Source organism: Oncorhynchus kisutch, linkage group LG15 (assembly GCF_002021735.2).
Source record: "Oncorhynchus kisutch isolate 150728-3 linkage group LG15, Okis_V2, whole genome shotgun sequence".
In the NCBI taxonomy this organism is placed as follows: Eukaryota; Metazoa; Chordata; class Actinopteri; order Salmoniformes; family Salmonidae; genus Oncorhynchus; species Oncorhynchus kisutch.
This window is the reverse complement of record NC_034188.2, coordinates 22,314,424-22,334,974: the sequence shown is the minus strand read 5'-3', so window position 1 is coordinate 22,334,974 and position 20,551 is coordinate 22,314,424. Positions and strand designations below refer to the sequence as shown.

Below are 20,551 nucleotides of genomic sequence, written 5' to 3'. Positions count from 1 at the left end.
ACAACAATCAGTCGTATATTGCACAAATCTGGCCTTTATGGAAGAGTGGCAAGAAGAAAGCCATTTCTTAAAGATATCCATAAAAAGTGTCGTTTAAAGTTTGCCACAAGCCACCTGGGAGACACACCAAACATGTGGAAGAAGGTGCTCTGGTCAGATGAAACCAAAATTGAACTTTTTGGCAACAATGCAAAACGTTATGTTTGGCGTAACAGCAACACAGCTCATCACACCATCCCCACTGTCAAACATGGTGGTGGCAGCATCATGGTTTGGGCCTGCTTTTCTTCAGCAGGGACAGGGAAGATGGTTAAAATTGATGGGAAGATGGATGGAGCCAAATACAGGACCATTCTGGAAGAAAACCTGATGGAGTCTGCAAAAGACCTGAGACTGGGACGGAGATTTGTCTTCCAACAAGACAATGATCCAAAACATAAAGCAAAATCTACAATGGAATGGTTCAAAAATAAACATATCCAGGTGTTAGAATGGCCAAGTCAAAGTCCAGACTGAATCCAATCGAGAATCTGTGGAAAGAACTGAAAACTGCTGTTCACAAATGCTCTCCATCCATCCTCACTGAGCTCGAGCTGTTTTGCAAGAAGGAATGGGAAAAAATGTCAGTCTCTCGATGTGCAAAACTGATAGAGACATACCCCAAGCGACTTACAGCTGTAATCGCAGCAAAAGGTGGCGCTACAAAGTATTAACTTAAGGGGGCTGAATAATTTTGCACGCCCAATTTTTCAGTTTTTGATTTGTTAAAAAAGTTTGTAATATCCAATAAATGTCGTTCCACTTCATGATTGTGTCCCACTTGTTGTTGATTCTTCACAAAAAATACAATTTTATATCTTTATGTTTGAAGCCTGAAATGTGGCAAAAGGTCGCAAAGTTCAAGGGGGCCGAATACTTTCGCAAGGCACTGTATATACTGTACTCTATATCATCGACTGCATCCTTATGTAATACATGTATCACTAGCCACTTTAACTATGCCACTTTGTTTACATACTCATCTCATATGTATATACTGTACTCGATACCATCTACTGTATCTTGCCTATGCTGCTCTGTACCATCACTCATTCATATATCCTTATGTACATATTCTTTATCCCCTTACACTGTGTATAAGACAGTCGTTTTGGAATTGTTAATTAGATTACTTGTTGGTTATTACTGCATTGTCGGAACTAGAAGCACAAGCATTTCGCTACACTCGCATTAACATCTGCTAACCATGTGTATGTGACAAATACAATTTGATTTGATTTGATTCGATTCTTTGTCTACATCCATTCAGCATCATTCACACCCTCTTAAGCCTTAGCCCCACCCATCTTTTTAAGGACTCACATGTGAGGCCATGTGCTAAACAGAGTGAGTAGTGAAGTAAATTCCCGGGTGGTGCAGCGGTCTAAGGCACTGCATCTCAGTGCAAGAGGCATCACTGCGTCACATCCGGCCATGATTGGGAGTCCCATAGGGTGATGCTCAGCGTTGGTTCAGCGTTGTCTGGGTTTGGCATTGTAAATAAGAATTTGTTCTTAACTGACTTGCCTAGTTTAATAAAATAAATAGAAAACAACCAAAGATTTAAAGACTAAGTGGTAGAAGCCTACAATAAGAAAAGGTAAAAAGGTTACAGGTAAAAATATACTTTATCTAGTCCTTGGCCTATATCCTAATCTGCCTTTGGTGCAGGTCATGTTGTTCTTCACATTACCATCTCTGGTAAACACACACTATATCAAATAAAATCCATGTTTATTTGTCACAGGATACAGAAAGTGTACGGCTATGCTGAAACCCTACACCTCAACCCGAGCACTCTGTTCTGCCACCTTAGGTCTCATGGCCCTCCCACCCCTACAGGGAATCTCCCGCTCAGCCCAGTCAAAGCTCTTCTCTGTCCTGGCACCCCAATGGTGGAATCAGCTTCCCCTGAAGCTAGGAAGCTAGGAGTCCTTGCCCATATTCAGAAAATATCTGAAACACTACCTCTTCAAACAGTATGTTAAATACCAAAATAAAAACACTTAATCTTAAGGATCGGTGTCCCGCTGGCGGACTGGAGGACTCGCAATTCAAATAAATAATCATCAATATTATGTATATGTATGTACATATAAGTGTCGTATACATTCACATGTAACGATTAAACATTCATTTACTTTTTGAACATCTTCTTCTGATTTGTCATCCAAAGGGTCACAGCTATAACATGTAATGTCGTTTTGTTAGATAAAATCCTTCTTTATATCCCAAAAAGTTGGTTTAGTTGGCACCATCGATTTGAGTAATCCACTCGTTGAACTTGCAGAGAAAGGAATCTGAAAATCTACCCCTAAACTTTGTTTCAACAAGTCTTACTCCTCAGATACCCTAAAATGTAATCAAACTATAATATTTCTTTCGGAAGGAAGTATGTTCAATAGGAAACTGATTTTAGTCTTTATGGCGCAAGCAAACACAAATTTCCATGACTGTGTCGTTCTACTAAAACGGTTATTTCTTATTCGTTTTACAAGCCTGAAATCTTGAACATAGACTGCTGACACCATGTGGAAGCAATAGGAATTGCATCCAGGGAAAACTTTCCGGTTGATTTTTCTTTGGATTGTGTTATATTCTCCTACATTATTTTAAAATTTCTACAAACTTCAATGTGTTTTATTTCCAATGGTACCAATTATATGCATATCCTGGCTTCAGGGCCTGAGCTACAGGCAGTTTACTTTGGGCACGTCATTCAGGCAGGAAGTGAAGAAAAAAGGGGCCAGCACTTGCACTTGACACCCTCTTCTATCTCTGACTCTACTGATAGCTACGTTATTGAGAAAAAATGTACTTTGTATGCGTGTGATATGTGGTTGTCTCACCTACCTATCTTAAGATGAATGCACTAACTGTAAGTCATTCTGGATAAGAGTGTCTACTAAATGACTAAAATGCCATTGTAAAATGTGTAAATGACACAGTGAAATGGTTACTTGCATATTTGCACAGTAGCAATATCAAAAACAGAAAGTGTCCAGATAATTATTTGATGATGTTAACCCAGACACACTTGTCTAAATTGATGGGTCATGTGAAAGAAATTATATAACCACCCCCCAGCCACATCTAGCTATGTCGATGGGTCACTACTGTCTAGACATGTACACATGTTCCTGAAATACAATAGATGGCAGTAATCACCCTTAGACACACCTGGATAACTTGATGGGTCATGTAATCATCTGACGAAGTGGAATCTTTTGTTTAGACATGTAGCTAGCTAGATAGCTAAAAAATGAATAATCTCAATTTATACTACTACCAATACAAACTGATTGTCATAGCTGTAGTATGAATCTGTAGGTAGCTAAAGCTAACCAACTAGGTTCAATGTTAGCTAGCTAACATTAAGCTACAACTAGCCATGCAAATTATAGAAAAGAAGCATACAACATGGCAGATCAATCCAAACTCATCTCCCGGCATGTACAACCCAGCCATTATCTTAGCCTATCATGGCTAGCAGGAAGGTTCCTGACTTTTTCTGTGGCTAAACTAACACGGCTCGTCATTTAACAATTGTATTCATATTTACAGATGGAATACAAGTTTGTTATTATGGCACAAGAAAGTTCACATCGTCCAGAAGGAATTTCTGCCAAAAAAAGATTATCAAAGGCCCCCCGGGTGGCACAGTGGTCTAGGTCACTGCATCGCAGTGCTAGCTGTGCTACCAGAGACTCTGGGTTTGAGCCCAGGCTCTGTCGCATCCGGCCGCGACCGGGAGGTCCATGGGGCGATGCACGATTGGCCTAGCGTCATCTGGTTTAGGGAGGGTTTGGCCGGTAGGGATATCCTTGTCTCATCGTGCACTAGCAACTCCTGTGGCGGGCTGGGCGCAGTGCACGCTAACCAGGTCACCAAGTCACTCTGACACATTGGTGCAGCTGGCTTCTGGGTTGGATGCGTTCTGTGTTAAGAAGCAGTGTTTCGGTTGTGTTTTGGAGGACGCATGGCTTTCGACCTTCGTCTGTCCCGAGCCCGTACGGGAGTTGTAGCAATGGGACAAGATAGTAACTACTAACAATTGGATACCATGAAATTGGGGTAAAATTCAAAAACAAACAACAACAAAAAAATACATTCAAATGCCTCTCCTGTGAAGTAGTGTTGTGCGACATATGCCTAGCTTCTTGAAACGGGTCACATATTGAATCGTTGAAACTGAAACAGTGCATCCCAAATAATTGGAGGCAGCAAACAATGTACCAGGCCAGCTGTGATTTACAACGTGATATATTTTTTGGACTACCAATACATTTATTGCGGAATTATATTAATCTGATAAACTGCATTCATCTGTGCCTGAAATTTTGAGTCAAATAGAACCTATTTTTATAACCTCTTATGAAGTTGGTTTTGTAGCATAAACTGGGAATTTAATATTTTTGACTGATATTATGATTGTCTGTTTGTTTCATATCTGCAAAGTATTTAAAACGCTGTCAGTTCCACTTTAAACAAGCATTCAGGCCAGCCTTACTGCTTGAACCTTGGTACACTACATGAGTGGCAGTTAAATGCATGGTCATCACTCTTCACGCCTTGTCCTCGTATTCTGGACTAGTTGAAATGATTCCTGATGTCTCAATCCCTTTCCCCTGCCACAAAACTGCCGGCCTGTGCGTTTATATTTATTCATAGCACTGTTCCCAAGGGCCCCTTTTTGACAGGAAAGCCTTTTTCAGTGTAATTGTTGGAAACGGGCCACTGCTCACTATGATGTTCAAAGGTCTGACTGCATTACAGGGAGACCACAGATTCCAAACATGTTGATTTATTTTTTTCACTCTTCCGCTCCTAAAGCGGTAGAAAATGAATCATATGGGCAGCGTTTACTATTGTATGGTTGAGGCGTTCAGTGTTCATTTGTTTCTAAGCTTATTTACAAACTGCTGCTGTAATCAGGTAATGAATTACATGAATACTTATCACATGCTGAAAATAGAGAGTTAATTCCAATCTAATATATTACATTGTGGGGCCAACGTGGCGGAGTAATATATTACATTATTGGCCCAATGCGGAACAGTAATATATTACACTGTTGGGCCAACATGACAGAGTAATATAAGACATTATTGGGCCAACATGGCAGAGTAATTTATTTCACTGTTGAGCCAACATGGCAGAGTGAATGAAAAATTATTAAGTAGTGCGTGTTCAGTGAAATAATTGACCATAGGAGTGACAGAGTTGGAGAGGAGAATGGGCGAGTGGGTTGAGGGTTGCAGGGCTTCTTGAGTCAAAATTGTGTTGGCATTTTCACTTTGTGGCTCGTTGCCATGGGGATAGCTGTGCACTGAAAAGGTGTTTTCTTAGTGACTCATAATCTTAACTGCCTTACTTTGACAGATAGAGAAAAACTTGATCCCAGTGCAATATGTAGATTTAAGGCAGCTCTTGATGGGCTGCAGTTGTTACAGGTGAGATAGGACGAGGGTGGGGAGATGGACATTACTTTTAAATGCAACCAACATGACGGAGAAAAAGGAGAAGGGCTGATTCACCAAGATTACAGGATATTAAACTATTAATGTGATAACTGTCTTCCATAAGGGGGGATAGGTTATGGCTTCTCTTCTTTATTAATTACATGATTAATTGAATGATGTCCAAATCTGGGGGTTCCTCATTGAAACAACTGTCACATAGTACACCATGAAGCAGAGCCTGGCTCTTGAGGAAGAATATTAGGACAGTAATTAATCGACATCCACATATAACATCCCCATCCTGAGATCCACATATAACATCCCCATCCTGACATCCACATATAACATCCCCATCCTGAGATCCACATATAACATCCCCATCCTGAGATCCACATATAACATCCCCATCCTGACATCCCCATATAACATCCCCATCCTGACATCCACATATAACATCCCCATCCTGACATCCACATATAACATCCCCATCCTGAGATCCACATATAACATCCCCATCCTGACATCCACATATAACATCCCCATCCTGAGATCCACATATAACATCCCCATCCTGAGATCCACATATAACATCCCCATCCTGACATCCCCATATAACATCCCCATCCTGACATCCACATATAACAGCCCCATCCTGACATCCCCATCCTGACATCCACATATAACATCCCCATCCTGACATCCACATATAACATCCCCATCCTGACATCCCCATATAACATCCCCATCCTGACATCCCCATATAACATCCCCATCCTGTCATCCACATATAACAGCCCCATCCTGACATCCACATATAACATCCCCATCCTGACATCCCCATATAACATCCCCATCCTGACATCCACATATAACATCCCCATCCTGTCATCCACATATAACAGCCCCATCCTGACATCCACATATAACATCCCCATCCTGACATCCCCATATAACATCCCCATCCTGACATCCCCATATAACATCCCCATCCTGACATCCACATATAACAGCCCCATCCTGACATCCCCATCCTGACATCCACATATAACATCCCCATCCTGACATCCACATATAACATCCCCATCCTGACATCCCCATATAACATCCCCATCCTGACATCCCCATATAACATCCCCATCCTGTCATCCACATATAACAGCCCCATCCTGACATCCACATATAACATCCCCATCCTGACATCCCCATATAACATCCCCATCCTGACATCCACATATAACAGCCCCATCCTGACATCCACATATAACAGCCCCATCCTGACATCCACATATAACATCCCCATCCTGACATCCACATATAACATCCCCATCCTGACATCCCCATATAACAGCCCCATCCTGACATCCACATATAACATCCCCATCCTGACATCCACATATAACATCCCCATCCTGACATCCCCATATAACAGCCCCATCCTGACATCCACATATAACATCCCCATCCTGACATCCACATATAACATCCCCATCCTGTCATCCACATATAACAGCCCCATCCTGACATCCCCATATAACATCCCCATCCTGACATCCACATATAACATCCCCATCCTGTCATCCACATATAACATCCCCATCCTGACATCCTGACATCCACATATAACAGCCCCATCCTGACATCCACATATAACATTCCCATCCTGACATCCACATATAACATCCCCATCCTGACATCCCCATATAACAGCCCCATCCTGACATCCACATATAACATTCCCATCCTGACATCCACATATAACATCCCCATCCTGACATCCCCATATAACATTCCCATCCTGACATCCACATATAACAGCCCCATCCTGACATCCACATATAACATCCCCATCCTGACATCCACATATAACAGCCCCATCCTGACATCCACATATAACATCCCCATCCTGACATCCACATATAACAGCCCCATCCTGACATCCACATATAACATCCCCATCCTGACATCCACATATAACAGCCCCATCCTGACATCCACATATAACAGCCCCATCCTGACATCCCCATCCTGACATCCACATATAACAGCCCCATCCTGACATCCACATATAACAGCCCCATCCTGACATCCACATATAACATCCCCATCCTGACATCCACATATAACATCCCCATCCTGACATCCACATATAACATCCCCATCCTGACATCCACATATAACAGCCCCATCCTGACATCCCCATATAACATCCCCATCCTGACATCCACATATAACAGCCCCATCCTGACATCCCCATCCTGACATCCACATATAACATCCCCATCCTGACATCCACATATAACAGCCCCATCCTGACATCCCCATCCTGACATCCACATATAACAGCCCCATCCTGACATCCCCATCCTGACATCCACATATAACATCCCCATCCTGACATCCACATATAACAGCCCCATCCTGACATCCCCATATAACATCCCCATCCTGACATCCACATATAACAGCCCCATCCTGACATCCACATATAACAGCCCCATCCTGACATCCCCATCCTGACATCCACATATAACATCCCCATCCTGACATCCCCATCCTGACATCCACATATAACATTCCCATCCTGACATCCACATATAACAGCCCCATCCTGACATCCACATATAACATCCCCATCCTGACATCCACATATAACATTCCCATCCTGACATCCACATATAACATCCCCATCCTGACATCCACATATAACATCCCCATCCTGACATCCACATATAACATTCCCATCCTGACATCCACATATAACATCCCCATCCTGACATCCACATATAACAGCCCCATCCTGACATCCACATATAACATCCCCATCCTGACATCCACATATAACATCCCCATCCTGACATCCACATATAACATCCCCATCCTGACATCCACATATAACATCCCCATCCTGACATCCACATATAACATTCCCATCCTGACATCCACATATAACATCCCCATCCTGACATCCACATATAACAGCCCCATCCTGACATCCACATATAACATCCCCATCCTGACATCCACATATAACAGCCCCATCCTGACATCCACATATAACATCCCCATCCTGACATCCACATATAACATCCCCATCCTGACATCCACATATAACATCCCCATCCTGACATCCACATATAACATCCCCATCCTGACATCCCCATCCTGACATCCACATATAACAGCCCCATCCTGTCCAAACACATTAACATCACATTAAATTGCCCTTACGTTCACACTACCACATTTACATTATCACTCAATCTACACGTAGGCCACATAGTGAGCAGACATAAGAAGGAAGTGTCTATTAGCAAAGCTCATCACATTGTCAAGTGCGCAGCCTGCAAGTCAAATGGTGTGAAGCTATCAATATTTGAGTTTGAAACAAACAGCGGATATCAGAGTCGTGGACGGTGGAGACAGTGTCTGACTGAATGTCTTGGGGTGTTTTCCTGGGAGAGACCAGTGCGGCAGAAAGAGAGTGGCGTTCAGATTCGTTTGTGAGTCAAGAGATCTTTGCTCAACAGTTTGTGCTTCCTTGATGACTGACTGAATAGCTTGCTGCCTATTAAATAGACAAATTCCCGGAGGCAGCAATAGTCCATCACATTCCATCTATAATACATTAAATTAAATCCTGTTATAAGTATGACATGAGTTCCCACTGGTAGTTCCCACTGGAAATACATTTACCTACGTGGCGGAATTTAGTTTATTTTAAACACTTAAGAACATTTAAAAGTTCTAAATGTTAACCATACTGCCATGGCAATTAAATATCAGGAAACCAATGAATAATTAATGACATAACTGCTTCATATCATCATGATTATGATCTGCATGTAAAGGATAACATACTGGTCTAATGGTTTATTCCGGTGTTTCCCAACTCCAGCCATCCAGTACCCCCATACTGATCTAATGGTTTAGTCCAGTGTTTCCCAACTCCAGCCATCCAGTACCCCCATACTGGTCTAATGGTTTAGTCCAGTGTTTCCCAACTCCAGGTCCCCAGTACCCCCATACTGGTCTAATGGTTAAGTCCAGTGTTTCCCAACTCCAGGCCCCCAGTACACCCATACTGGTCTAATGGTTTAGTCCAGTTTTTCCCAACTCCAGGCCCCCAGTACCCCCATACTGGTCTAATGGTTTAGTCCAGTGTTTCCAACTCCAGGCCCCCAGTACCCCCATACTGGTCTAATGGTTTAGTCTAGTGTTTCCCTACTCCAGGCCCCCAGTACCCCCATACTGGTCTAATGGTTTAGTCCAGTGTTTCCCAACTCCAGGTCCCCAGTACCCCCATACTGGTCTAATGGTTAAGTCCAGTGTTTCCGAACTCCAGGCCCCCAGTACCCCCATACTGGTCTAATGGTTTAGTCCAGTTTTTCCCAACTCCAGGCCCCCAGTACCCCCATACTGGTCTAATGGTTTAGTCCAGTGTTTCCCAACTCCAGGCCCCCAGTACCCCCATACTGGTCTAATGGTTTAGTCTAGTGTTTCCCAACTCCAGGCCCCCAGTACCCCCATACTGGTCTAATGGTTTAGTCCAGTGTTTCCCAACTCCAGGCCCCCAGTACCCCCATACTGATCTAATGGTTTAGTCCAATGTTTCCCAACTCCAGGCCCCCAGTACCCCCATACTGGTCTAATGGTTTAGTCTAGTGTTTCCCAACTCCAGGTCCCCAGTACCCCCATACTGGTCTAATGGTTAAGTCCAGTGTTTCCGAACTCCAGGCCCCCAGTACCCCCATACTGGTCTAATGGTTTAGTCCAGTTTTTCCCAACTCCAGGCCCCCAGTACCCCCATACTGGTCTAATGGTTTAGTCCAGTGTTTCCCAACTCCAGGCCCCCAGTACCCCCATACTGGTCTAATGGTTTAGTCTAGTGTTTCCCAACTCCAGGCCCCCAGTACCCCCATACTGGTCTAATGGTTTAGTCCAGTGTTTCCCAACTCCAGGCCCCCAGTACCCCCATACTGATCTAATGGTTTAGTCCAATGTTTCCCAACTCCAGGCCCCCAGTACCCCCATACTGGTCTAATGGTTTAGTCTAGTGTTTCCCAACTCCAGGCCCCCAGTACCCCCATACTGGTCTAATGGTTTAGTCCAGTGTTTCCCAACTCCAGCCATCCAGTTCCCCTATACTGGTCTAATGGTTTAGTCCAGTGTTTCCCAACTCCAGGCCCCCAGTACCCCCATACTGGTCTAATGGTTTAGTCCAGTGTTTCCCAACTCCAGCCATCCAGTTCCCCTATACTGGTCTAATGGTTTAGTCCAGTGGTTCCCAACTCCAGCCCTCTAGTACCCCCATACTGGTCTAATGGTCTAATTTTTAGGGCCTTCCTCTGAAACCGCCTGGTATAGAGGTCCTGGATGGCAGGAAGCTTGGCCCCAGTGATGACTGTGCAGTACGTACTACCCTCTGTAGTGCCTTGCGGTCGGAGGACGAGCGGTTTCCATACCAGGCAGTGATGCAACCCATCAGGATGCTCTCGATGTTGCAGCTGTCGAACCTTTTGAGGATGTGAGGACCCATGCCAAATCTTTTCAGTCTCCTGAGGGGGAATAGGTTTTGTCTTGCCCTCTTCACAAATGTCTTGGTGTGCTTGGACCATGTTAGTTTGTTGGTGATGTGGACAACCTGCTCCACTTCAGCCCCGTCGATGAGAATGGGGGTGTGTTCGGTCCTCCTTTTCCTGTAGTCCACAATCATCTCCTTTGTCTTGATCACATTGAGGGAGAGGTTGTTGTCCAGGCACCACACAGCCAGATCTCTGACCTCCTCCCTATAGGCTGTCTCGTTGTTGTCGGTGATCAGGCCTATCACTGTTGTGTCACTGGCAAACTTAATGATGGTTTTGGAGTCGTGCCTGGCCGTGCAGTCATGAGTGAACAGGGAGTACAGGAGGGAACTGAGCACACACCCCTGAGGGGCCCCTGTGTTGAGTATCAGCGTGGCGGATGTGTTGTTACCTATCCTTACCACCTGGAGTCGGCCCGTTAGGAAGTCCAGGATCCAGTTGCAGAGGGAGGTGTTTAGTCCCAGGGTCCTTAGCTTAGTGATGAGCTTTGAGGGCACTATGGTTTTGAACACTGAGCTGTAGTCAATGAACAGCATTCTCACATAGGTGTTCCTTTTGTCCAGGTGTGAAAGGGCAGTGTGGAGTGCAATAGAGATTGCATCATCTGTGGATCTGTTGGGGCGGTATGCAAATTGGAGTGGGTCTAGGGTTTCTGGGATAATGGTGTTGATGTGATGTTAGTCCAGTGGTTCCCAACTCTAGTCCTCCAGTACCCCCATACTGATTTAATTGTTTAGTCCTGTGGATCCACACTCCAGTCCTCCAGTACCCCCAATATAACATTAGGACATCAGATTTAAGAAATCTGATATCATATCTTTGTGTGCATTATTTCTAGTGGTATACATATACTATTCATATGTTAGTGTCTTTAAAAATGCATGTACTGTATGCCTATACTTTCACACAGAAAAGCCCCATGGTTTAGCTGGTTGTGGGATTGACACAGAGAGTATGTTGACAGGGTTTCTCTTGACTTAAGGGAGAAGCCAACGTGAAAGGCCTGCTGGAATGAAAGCACAGAAGCACTCTGACAAAGTCAGCAGTGAAAAGGGTCTTTGAAGATCTTTTTAATTTAATTTCTGTCTTTTATCTGGTTTGAATATTGGCTGGCACAAACAGCCAGTAGCAGTCTGAAGCAGATTACTAAAGACTATTCCCACAAACAGCCAGTAGCAGTCTGAAGCAGATTACTAAAGACTATTCCCACAAACAGCCAGTAGCAGTCTGAAGCAGATTACTAAAGACTATTCCCACAAACAGCCAGTAGCAGTCTGAAGCAGATTACTAAAGACTATTCCCACAAACAGCCAGTAGCAGTCTGAAGCAGATTACTAAAGACTATTCCCACAAACAGCCAGTAGCAGTCTGAAGCAGATTACTAAAGACTATTCCCACAAACAGCCAGTAGCAGTCTGAAGCAGATTACTAAAGACTATTCCCACAAACAGCCAGTAGCAGTCTGAAGCAGATTACTAAAGACTATTCCCACAAACAGCCAGTAGCAGTCTGAAGCAGATTACTAAAGACTATTCCCACAAACAGCCAGTAGCAGTCTGAAGCAGATTACTAAAGACTATTCCCACAAACAGCCAGTAGCAGTCTGAAGCAGATTACTAAAGACTATTCCCACAAACAGCCAGTAGCAGTCTGAAGCAGATTACTAAAGACTATTCCCACAAACAGCCAGTAGCAGTCTGAAGCAGATTGCTAAAGACTATTCCCACAAACAGCCAGTAGCAGTCTGAAGCAGATTACTAAAGACTATTCCCACAAACAGCCAGTAGCAGTCTGAAGCAGATTACTAAAGACTATTCCCACAAACAGCCAGTAGCAGTCTGAAGCAGATTACTAAAGACTATTCCCACAAACAGCCAGTAGCAGTCTGAAGCAGATTACTAAAGACTATTCCCACAAACAGCCAGTAGCAGTCTGAAGCAGATTACTAAAGACTATTCCCACAAACAGCCAGTAGCAGTCTGAAGCAGATTACTAAAGACTATTCCCACAAACAGCCAGTAGCAGTCTGAAGCAGATTACTAAAGACTATTCCCACAAACAGCCAGTAGCAGTCTGAAGCAGATTACTAAAGACTATTCCCACAAACAGCCAGTAGCAGTCTGAAGCAGATTACTAAAGACTATTCCCACAAACAGCCAGTAGCAGTCTGAAGCAGATTACTAAAGACTATTCCCACAAACAGCCAGTAGCAGTCTGAAGCAGATTACTAAAGACTATTCCCACAAACAGCCAGTAGCAGTCTGAAGCAGATTACTAAAGACTATTCCCACAAACAGCCAGTAGCAGTCTGAAGCAGATTACTAAAGACTATTCCCACAAACAGCCAGTAGCAGTCTGAAGCAGATTGCTAAAGACTATTCCCACAAACAGCCAGTAGCAGTCTGAAGCAGATTACTAAAGACTATTCCCAGCTTTTTAAAAGAGAGGAAGAACGTTATTGTTTGAGTTCCATTTCATATTATGTGACAGCTTTCAGAAGCAGAACCTGCTATATTAAAGCGGAGAGCTTAGGCGTAGGCAGAAATTAGTGACACACGTTGGAGCTGAGGCCTTTCATATGCTAAACTATTGTGTACTGGTTGTGAAATCAGTAACCTTTACACTCCCATTGTATCTTTTCTCTCAATGTTAAGAGATTAATGAAAATAATTCAAAGGAGGAGACTGGTTATTTGGCAGTGAAGGTTGCCATCTGACAGAGTGGAGAAGACGTCTCCAACAGGGCTGCTGCAGGAGGCTGAGGTTACAGGAGAAGGACCACTAGAGGGATGTCCTTAGATTCTTAGTATTTCCCTTCGTTGAGAAGTTAAAAGTCCATGTTAGAGCACCTTCCTGGAGACATGACTGTATGGCTCCTCAGACAAACGCACAGACAGAGGATGTGTCGCAAATTGCACCCTATCCCTATATAGTGCACTACTGTTGACCAGAGCCCTATGGGGGGTAAAAAGTAGTGAACTATAAAGGGAACAGGGTGCCATTTTGGACACATACAGACAGAATGCAGCTTTAAAGTTATTTAGAAGGACTGTGCATAACACTCATAAACAGGAGACCATCATGACGTACTGAACTTGGCCGTGTTAGAATTATTTAACCAAACTTGTGTTTGTGATGGGTCTTTCAGGCTTTCCACGGACATATTATCGCTAATTGTTTTGTTAAATCAATTTACTTGACTCCTAGTCTCTGAGGCTTGCACAACTGCTGCTACATCCTATGTCTGCACCCATTAGCAGCAGCTACCTAATCATAAAACATGCCTTTATTACCAAGTCACACGAACTGCTGCATCTTTTAAGTTGCTAATTGAGTTTCTGTTCATTAAATATGAATGGGAGAATGATGTTTAATGTTGGGCCTAGAGCCCTTATTTGAGATTACCACTAGTTTTGTTTTTCTTTCTTTCTCTACAGACGTTAAACTAAGAGATGGCTCCCCTACTCATGTATCAAACCAAGACTATAACAATCATTCTAAAACATCATCATTTCATATGAAAACCTGAAAAATGAATAACCTGGCAATAATCTCCAGTGTGTGAAACCACATATATTTCCCCCCCAGACAGGCTCAGCATTATAGAGCTCAATGCACAATTCAGCTCTTAATCAAAGGGGTGGAAGTAATGGCTGCATTTAGATGAATCACATGACATGTCGCAGTGGTATTGTCTTAGAGAATCTAGGAGAAATGACTTATTTAACCGTATGTCCCACGCTTCAAGTACCTTTAAAAAAAAAAAATCACTCAGGATGCTCCGGGCACTTTAAAGCATTAACCGAGGGATTCAAGTGTCCTGTCGTTTCAAGATCAGAAAGATTCTGCGCTGTTCGTTGCCTGCTTACCCTTAACCTTCCCTCAATGGAAATTCAGCGAATTACTAAGCATTATCAGGAGCACACATTCTCTCTGGACACAACTTCCTGGGGTGACAGGGGAGGTGAGATCTTAACAGGAATGGCCACAAAAACACAATTAGATTCTTCTTCTTATATTTTGATAAGGCTGACTTTATCTGGATTGCGGTTGATCAGATAATATCTGATAAGCCACGGCTAGCTTTTTCTTCTCCAGAGTGGAAAATTGCGTGGCCTGTGGGGTTCCTTTATTTAATGTATTCCTGGATTCTTTGTTCAGTGTCTTTAGTTCATAATTCTACTAACATAATTTAAATTGCTTGACTGATTTTAACAAAAAGCAATTTCAGCATCAGCTGAAAGCGTCAGCACATTTCCTCAAAGTTTAAGCATCTTGAAAAGAAAAGAAAACATTAATTGAATCAAAGCTGTCTCTGTCTTCTGACAATTAACACTCTGTTTCTGCAATTCCTCTCACACAGGGAGGTGTTACATCAAATATTAACGGGAAACAAAATAACATGCAGTCTCTGTCTGATCATCTGGTACTGCAAGGAGAGAAAATGTCAAACATTTCAATCTCACACTGGGTGAGAAACTGACAGACAAGATTGCTTCTATGTTATTGCCGCCCACATAAAAGCCCGTTTGGCACTGATAACATAATTGCTCACCACACACCCTCACCCACACGCAAACAGACACACAATGTGAGTGGGGGATAAAACACATTGATGAGTCTCCAAAGCAGGGACTGAACTGGATTAGATAGCCCTATAGAAAGGAATGAGCTTTTATTTGACCTTTACTCCCTCTGTGGAGGAACGAAGGACCAAACAAGGCATCACTAGCACCAAAAGCCAGAAAGAAAGACAAATATACAGCTCAAACTGGATATCTGGTTGCAACAAACACATTCAACACATGTAGCACAGAGCACACAGAGTAGACATCATCTGACAACACACCACCACACAGAATAATAAACTGAACAATAACACTCGCAAATCAAGACCTCCACATTTGTTGTGCAAACACAAGGTTGCGTCAGTGAATAGATATGGGGAAATGAATTTCCTTTCAACAAGAGGGACGTGATAAAACAAAAGTCAAATGAATCAAAGTTTTGGTCACCTATAGATTGGCCATGATTAAAAGGGAGACTTGTAGACTTACCCGAGTTTCTCTTGGAGATGTATTTGAGATTGATGCAGGCGGCAGAGCTGATAAGGAGGAACATGAGGGCTGAGGGCTTCATCTTTCACACTTCGGGTGGCAGCTGGAACACAAAGAAGAATGGAGTTTGGATAACAGGTCTTATGACTGGGCCGACATCTCTGCTCACTCCCTCCATCCGTCCACCAAAACATATTGGGTGATATCAGACTTGTCATTTCTTTCCATTTCCAAGACAGATCGATCTGTTCATTCATTTATCCTTCAGACACAACACACCCAGTAACTATAACAACATATAGAAACTATTGATCTATGCCATACACCCCATTTTCGAAGTTCACAAACTGAAAACACACAGCTGTAATACTTCTGTGGGCACTTGATTTATGTCTTTGTGAAAGAGTGAAGGAAGCACAGCTGACATGGATAAAGGGCTATATCTGAAGCTGCTTTAAGGGTCTTAGTATTACCAACATCACTAGAAATATACAAAGAAAAGTTGATGAACACCAGTTTTCAGATGAGCAACACCTGTATTCTCTCCAGCCCCCCTCTGTGAGAGGCAATTTAAACTAGTGTTGGGTTGTCAAATCAAATCTAATTGTATTTGACACATGCGCAGAACACAAAGGGTGGAGGGAGACCTTACTGTGAAATGCTTACTTACAAACATTCCCAACGATACAGAATAAAACAAGAAAATAACAAACAATGACAATAAGAGAAGAGAAATACAAATACAAATACACACGAATGAAGCTACAGTTTATACAGGGTCAGTTATATACAGGGTCAGCTATATACAGGATCAGTTATATACAGGGTCAGCTATATACAGGGTCAGTTATATACAGGGTCAGCTATATACAGGGTCAGCTATATACAGGGTCAGTTATATACAGGGTCAGTTATATACAGGGTCAGTTATATACAGGGTCAGCTATATACAGGGTCAGTTATATACAGGGTCAGTTATATACAGGGTCAGCTATATACAGGGTCAGTTATATACAGGGTCAGTTATATACAGGGTCAGTTATATACAGGGTCAGCTATATACAGGGTCAGCTATATACAGGGTCAGTTATATACAGGGAGATATATACAGGGTCAGCTATATACAGGGAGATATTTACAGGGTCAGCTATATACAGGGAGATATTTACAGGGTCAGCTATATACAGGGTCAGTTATATACAGGGTCAGCTATATACAGGGTCAGTTATATACAGGGAGATATATACAGGGTCAGCTATATACAGGGAGATATATACAGGGTCAGCTATATACAGGGAGATATTTACAGGGTCAGCTATATACAGGGAGATATTTACAGGGTCAGCTATATACAGGGTCAGTTATATACAGGGAGATATTTACAGGGGCAGCTATATACAGTGTCAGAATTATACAGGGAGATATTTACAGGGTCAGCTATATACAGGGAGATATTTACAGGGTCAGCTATATACAGGGAGATATTTACAGGGTCAGCTATATACAGGGAGATATTTACAGGGTCAGCTATATACAGGGAGATATTTACAGGGTCAGCTATATACAGGGAGATATTTACAGGGTCAGCTATATACAGGGAGATATTTACAGGGTCAGCTATATACAGGGTCAGCTATATACAGGGAGATATTTACAGGGTCAGCTATATACAGGGAGATATATACAGGGTCAGCTATATACAGGGAGATATTTACAGTTTATAGCGTCAACTAAAGTATTTACAGGGTCAGCTATATACAGGGTCAGCTATATACAGAGTCAGCTACAGTATTTACAGGGTCAGCAATATACAGGGTCAGCTATATACAGAGTCAGCTACATACAGGGTCAGCTATAGTGTTTACAGCGTCAGCTATATACAGGGTCAGCTATATACATGGTCAATTATATACAGAGTCATCTATACACAGGGTCTGCTATAGTGTTTACAGGGTCAGCTATAGTGTTTACAGGGTCAGCTATATACAGGGGCAGCCATATACATGGTCAGCTATATACAGGGTCAGCTATATACAGTGTCAGCTATATACATGGTCAATTATATACAGAGTCATCTATACACAGGGTCAGCTACAATGTTTACAGGGTCAGCTATATACATGGTCAATTATATACAAGGATATATATACAGATAGCTATATACAGGGTCAGCTATATACAGGGTCACCTATATACAGGGTCAGCTATATACAAGGATATATATATACAGATAGCTATCTACAGTGTCAGCTATATACAAGGAGCGATAAACAGAGAGCAATTTATAGCGTCAACTAAAGTATTTACAGGGTCAGCTATATATAGGGTCAGCTATATACAGGGTCAGCTATATACAGAGTCAGCTACAGTATTTACAGGGTCAGCTATATACAGAGTCGGCTACATACATGGTCAGTTACAGTATATACAGGGTCAGCTACAGTATTTACAGGGTCAGCTATATACAGGGTCAGGTATATAAAGTGTCAGCTACAGTATTTACAGGGTCAGCTATATACAGGGTCAGCTACAGTATTTACAGGGTCAGCTATATACAGGGTCAGCTATATAAAGTGTCAGCTACAGTATTTACAGGGTCAGCTATATACAGGGTCAGCTACAGTATTTACAGGGTCAGCTATATACAGGGTCAGCTACAGTATTTACAGGGTCAGCTATATACAGGGTCAGCTACAGTATTTACAGGGTCAGCTACAGTATTTGCAGGGTCAGCTATATAAAGTGTCAGCTACAGTATTTACAGGGTCAGCTATATACAGGGTCAGCTACAGTATTTACAGGGTCAGCTATATACAGGGTCAGCTATATACAGGGTCAGCTACAGTATTTACAGGGTCAGCTATATACAGGGTTAGCTATATAAAGTGTCAGCTACAGTATTTACAGGGTCAGCTATATACACAACGACAACACTAGTTGTCGTTGTGTTCCTGGTTCGAGCCCAGGGAGGAGCGAGGAGAGGGACGGAAGCCATACTGTTACACTGGCAATACTAAAGTGCCCATAAGAACATCCGATAGTCAAAGGTTAATGAAATACAAATGGTATAGAGAGAAATAGTCCTATAATTCCTATAATAACTACAACCTAAAACTTCTTACTTGGGAATATTGAAGACTCATGATAAAAGGAACCACCAGCTTTCATATGTTCTCATGTTCTGAGCAAGGAACTTAAACGTTAGCTTTCTTACATAGCACATATTGCACTTTTACTTTCTCCAACACTTTGTTTTTGCATTATTTAAACCAAATTCAACATGTTTCATTGTTTATTTGAGGCTACATTTATTTTATTGATGTATTGTATTAAGTTAAAATAAGTGTTCATTCAGTATTGTTGTAATTGTCATTATTACAAATAAAATAAATAAATAAATCGGCATCTGCTTTTTTGGTCCTCCAATAATCGGTATCGGTGTTGAAAAATCATAATCGGTCGACATCTAATCTATATACAGGGTCAGCTATATACATGGATCTATATAGAGGGTCAGCTATATACTGGGATCTATTTTATTTTACCTTTATTTAACTAGTCAAGTCAGTTAAGAACAAATTCTTATTTTCAATGACAGCCTAGGAACAGTGGGTTAACTGCCTGTTCAGGGGCAGAATGACAGATTTGTACATTGTCAGCTCGGGGTTTGAACTTGCAACATTCCGGTTACCAGTCCAACGCTCTAACCACTAGGCTACCCTGCCGAAATATTTACAGGGTCAGATATATACAGGGTCAACTATATACAGAGTCAGCTATGTACAGGGTCAGCTACAGCATTTACAGGGTCAGCTAAATACAGGGTCAGCTATATACAGGGTCAGCTACAGCATTTACAGGGTCAGCTAAATACAGGGTCAGCTATATACAGGGTCAGCTACAGCATTTACAGGGTCAGCTAAATACAGGGTCAGCTATATACAGGGTCAGCTACAGCATTTACAGGGTCAGCTAAATACAGGGTCAGCTATATACAGGGTCAGCTATATACAGGGTCAGCTACAGCATTTACAGGGTCAGCTAAATACAGGTTCAGCTATATACAGGGTCAGCTACAGCATTTACAGGGTCAGCTAAATACAGGGTCAGCTATATACAGGGTCAGCTACAGCATTTACAGGGTCAGCTATATACAGGGTCAGCTACAGCATTTACAGGGTCAGCTAAATACAGGGTCAGCTATATACAGGGTCAGCTATATACAGGGTCAGCTACAGCATTTACAGGGTCAGCTTAATACAGGGTCAGCTATATACAGGGTCAGTTACAGCATTTACAGGGTCAGCTATATACAGGGTCAGCTACAGCATTTACAGGGTCAGCTATATACAGGGTCAGCTACAGCATTTACAGGGTCAGCTATATACAGGGTCAGCTATATACAGGGTCAG

General features: G+C 42.5%; 1 protein-coding gene across 1 annotated transcript in view; it reads right to left on the bottom strand.

Annotated features, from left to right (window-relative positions):
* The window catches only part of LOC109905940 (X-linked interleukin-1 receptor accessory protein-like 2), a 444,323-nt gene that overhangs the window by 374,988 nt on the left and 48,784 nt on the right, over positions 1–20,551 (bottom strand). Inside the window, exon 2 of the mRNA XM_031789841.1 lies at positions 16,140–16,242. Coding sequence (XP_031645701.1) covers positions 16,140–16,221 — 82 coding nt within the window. The 5' untranslated portion in view covers positions 16,222–16,242. The remainder of the gene's footprint in view (positions 1–16,139; positions 16,243–20,551) is intronic.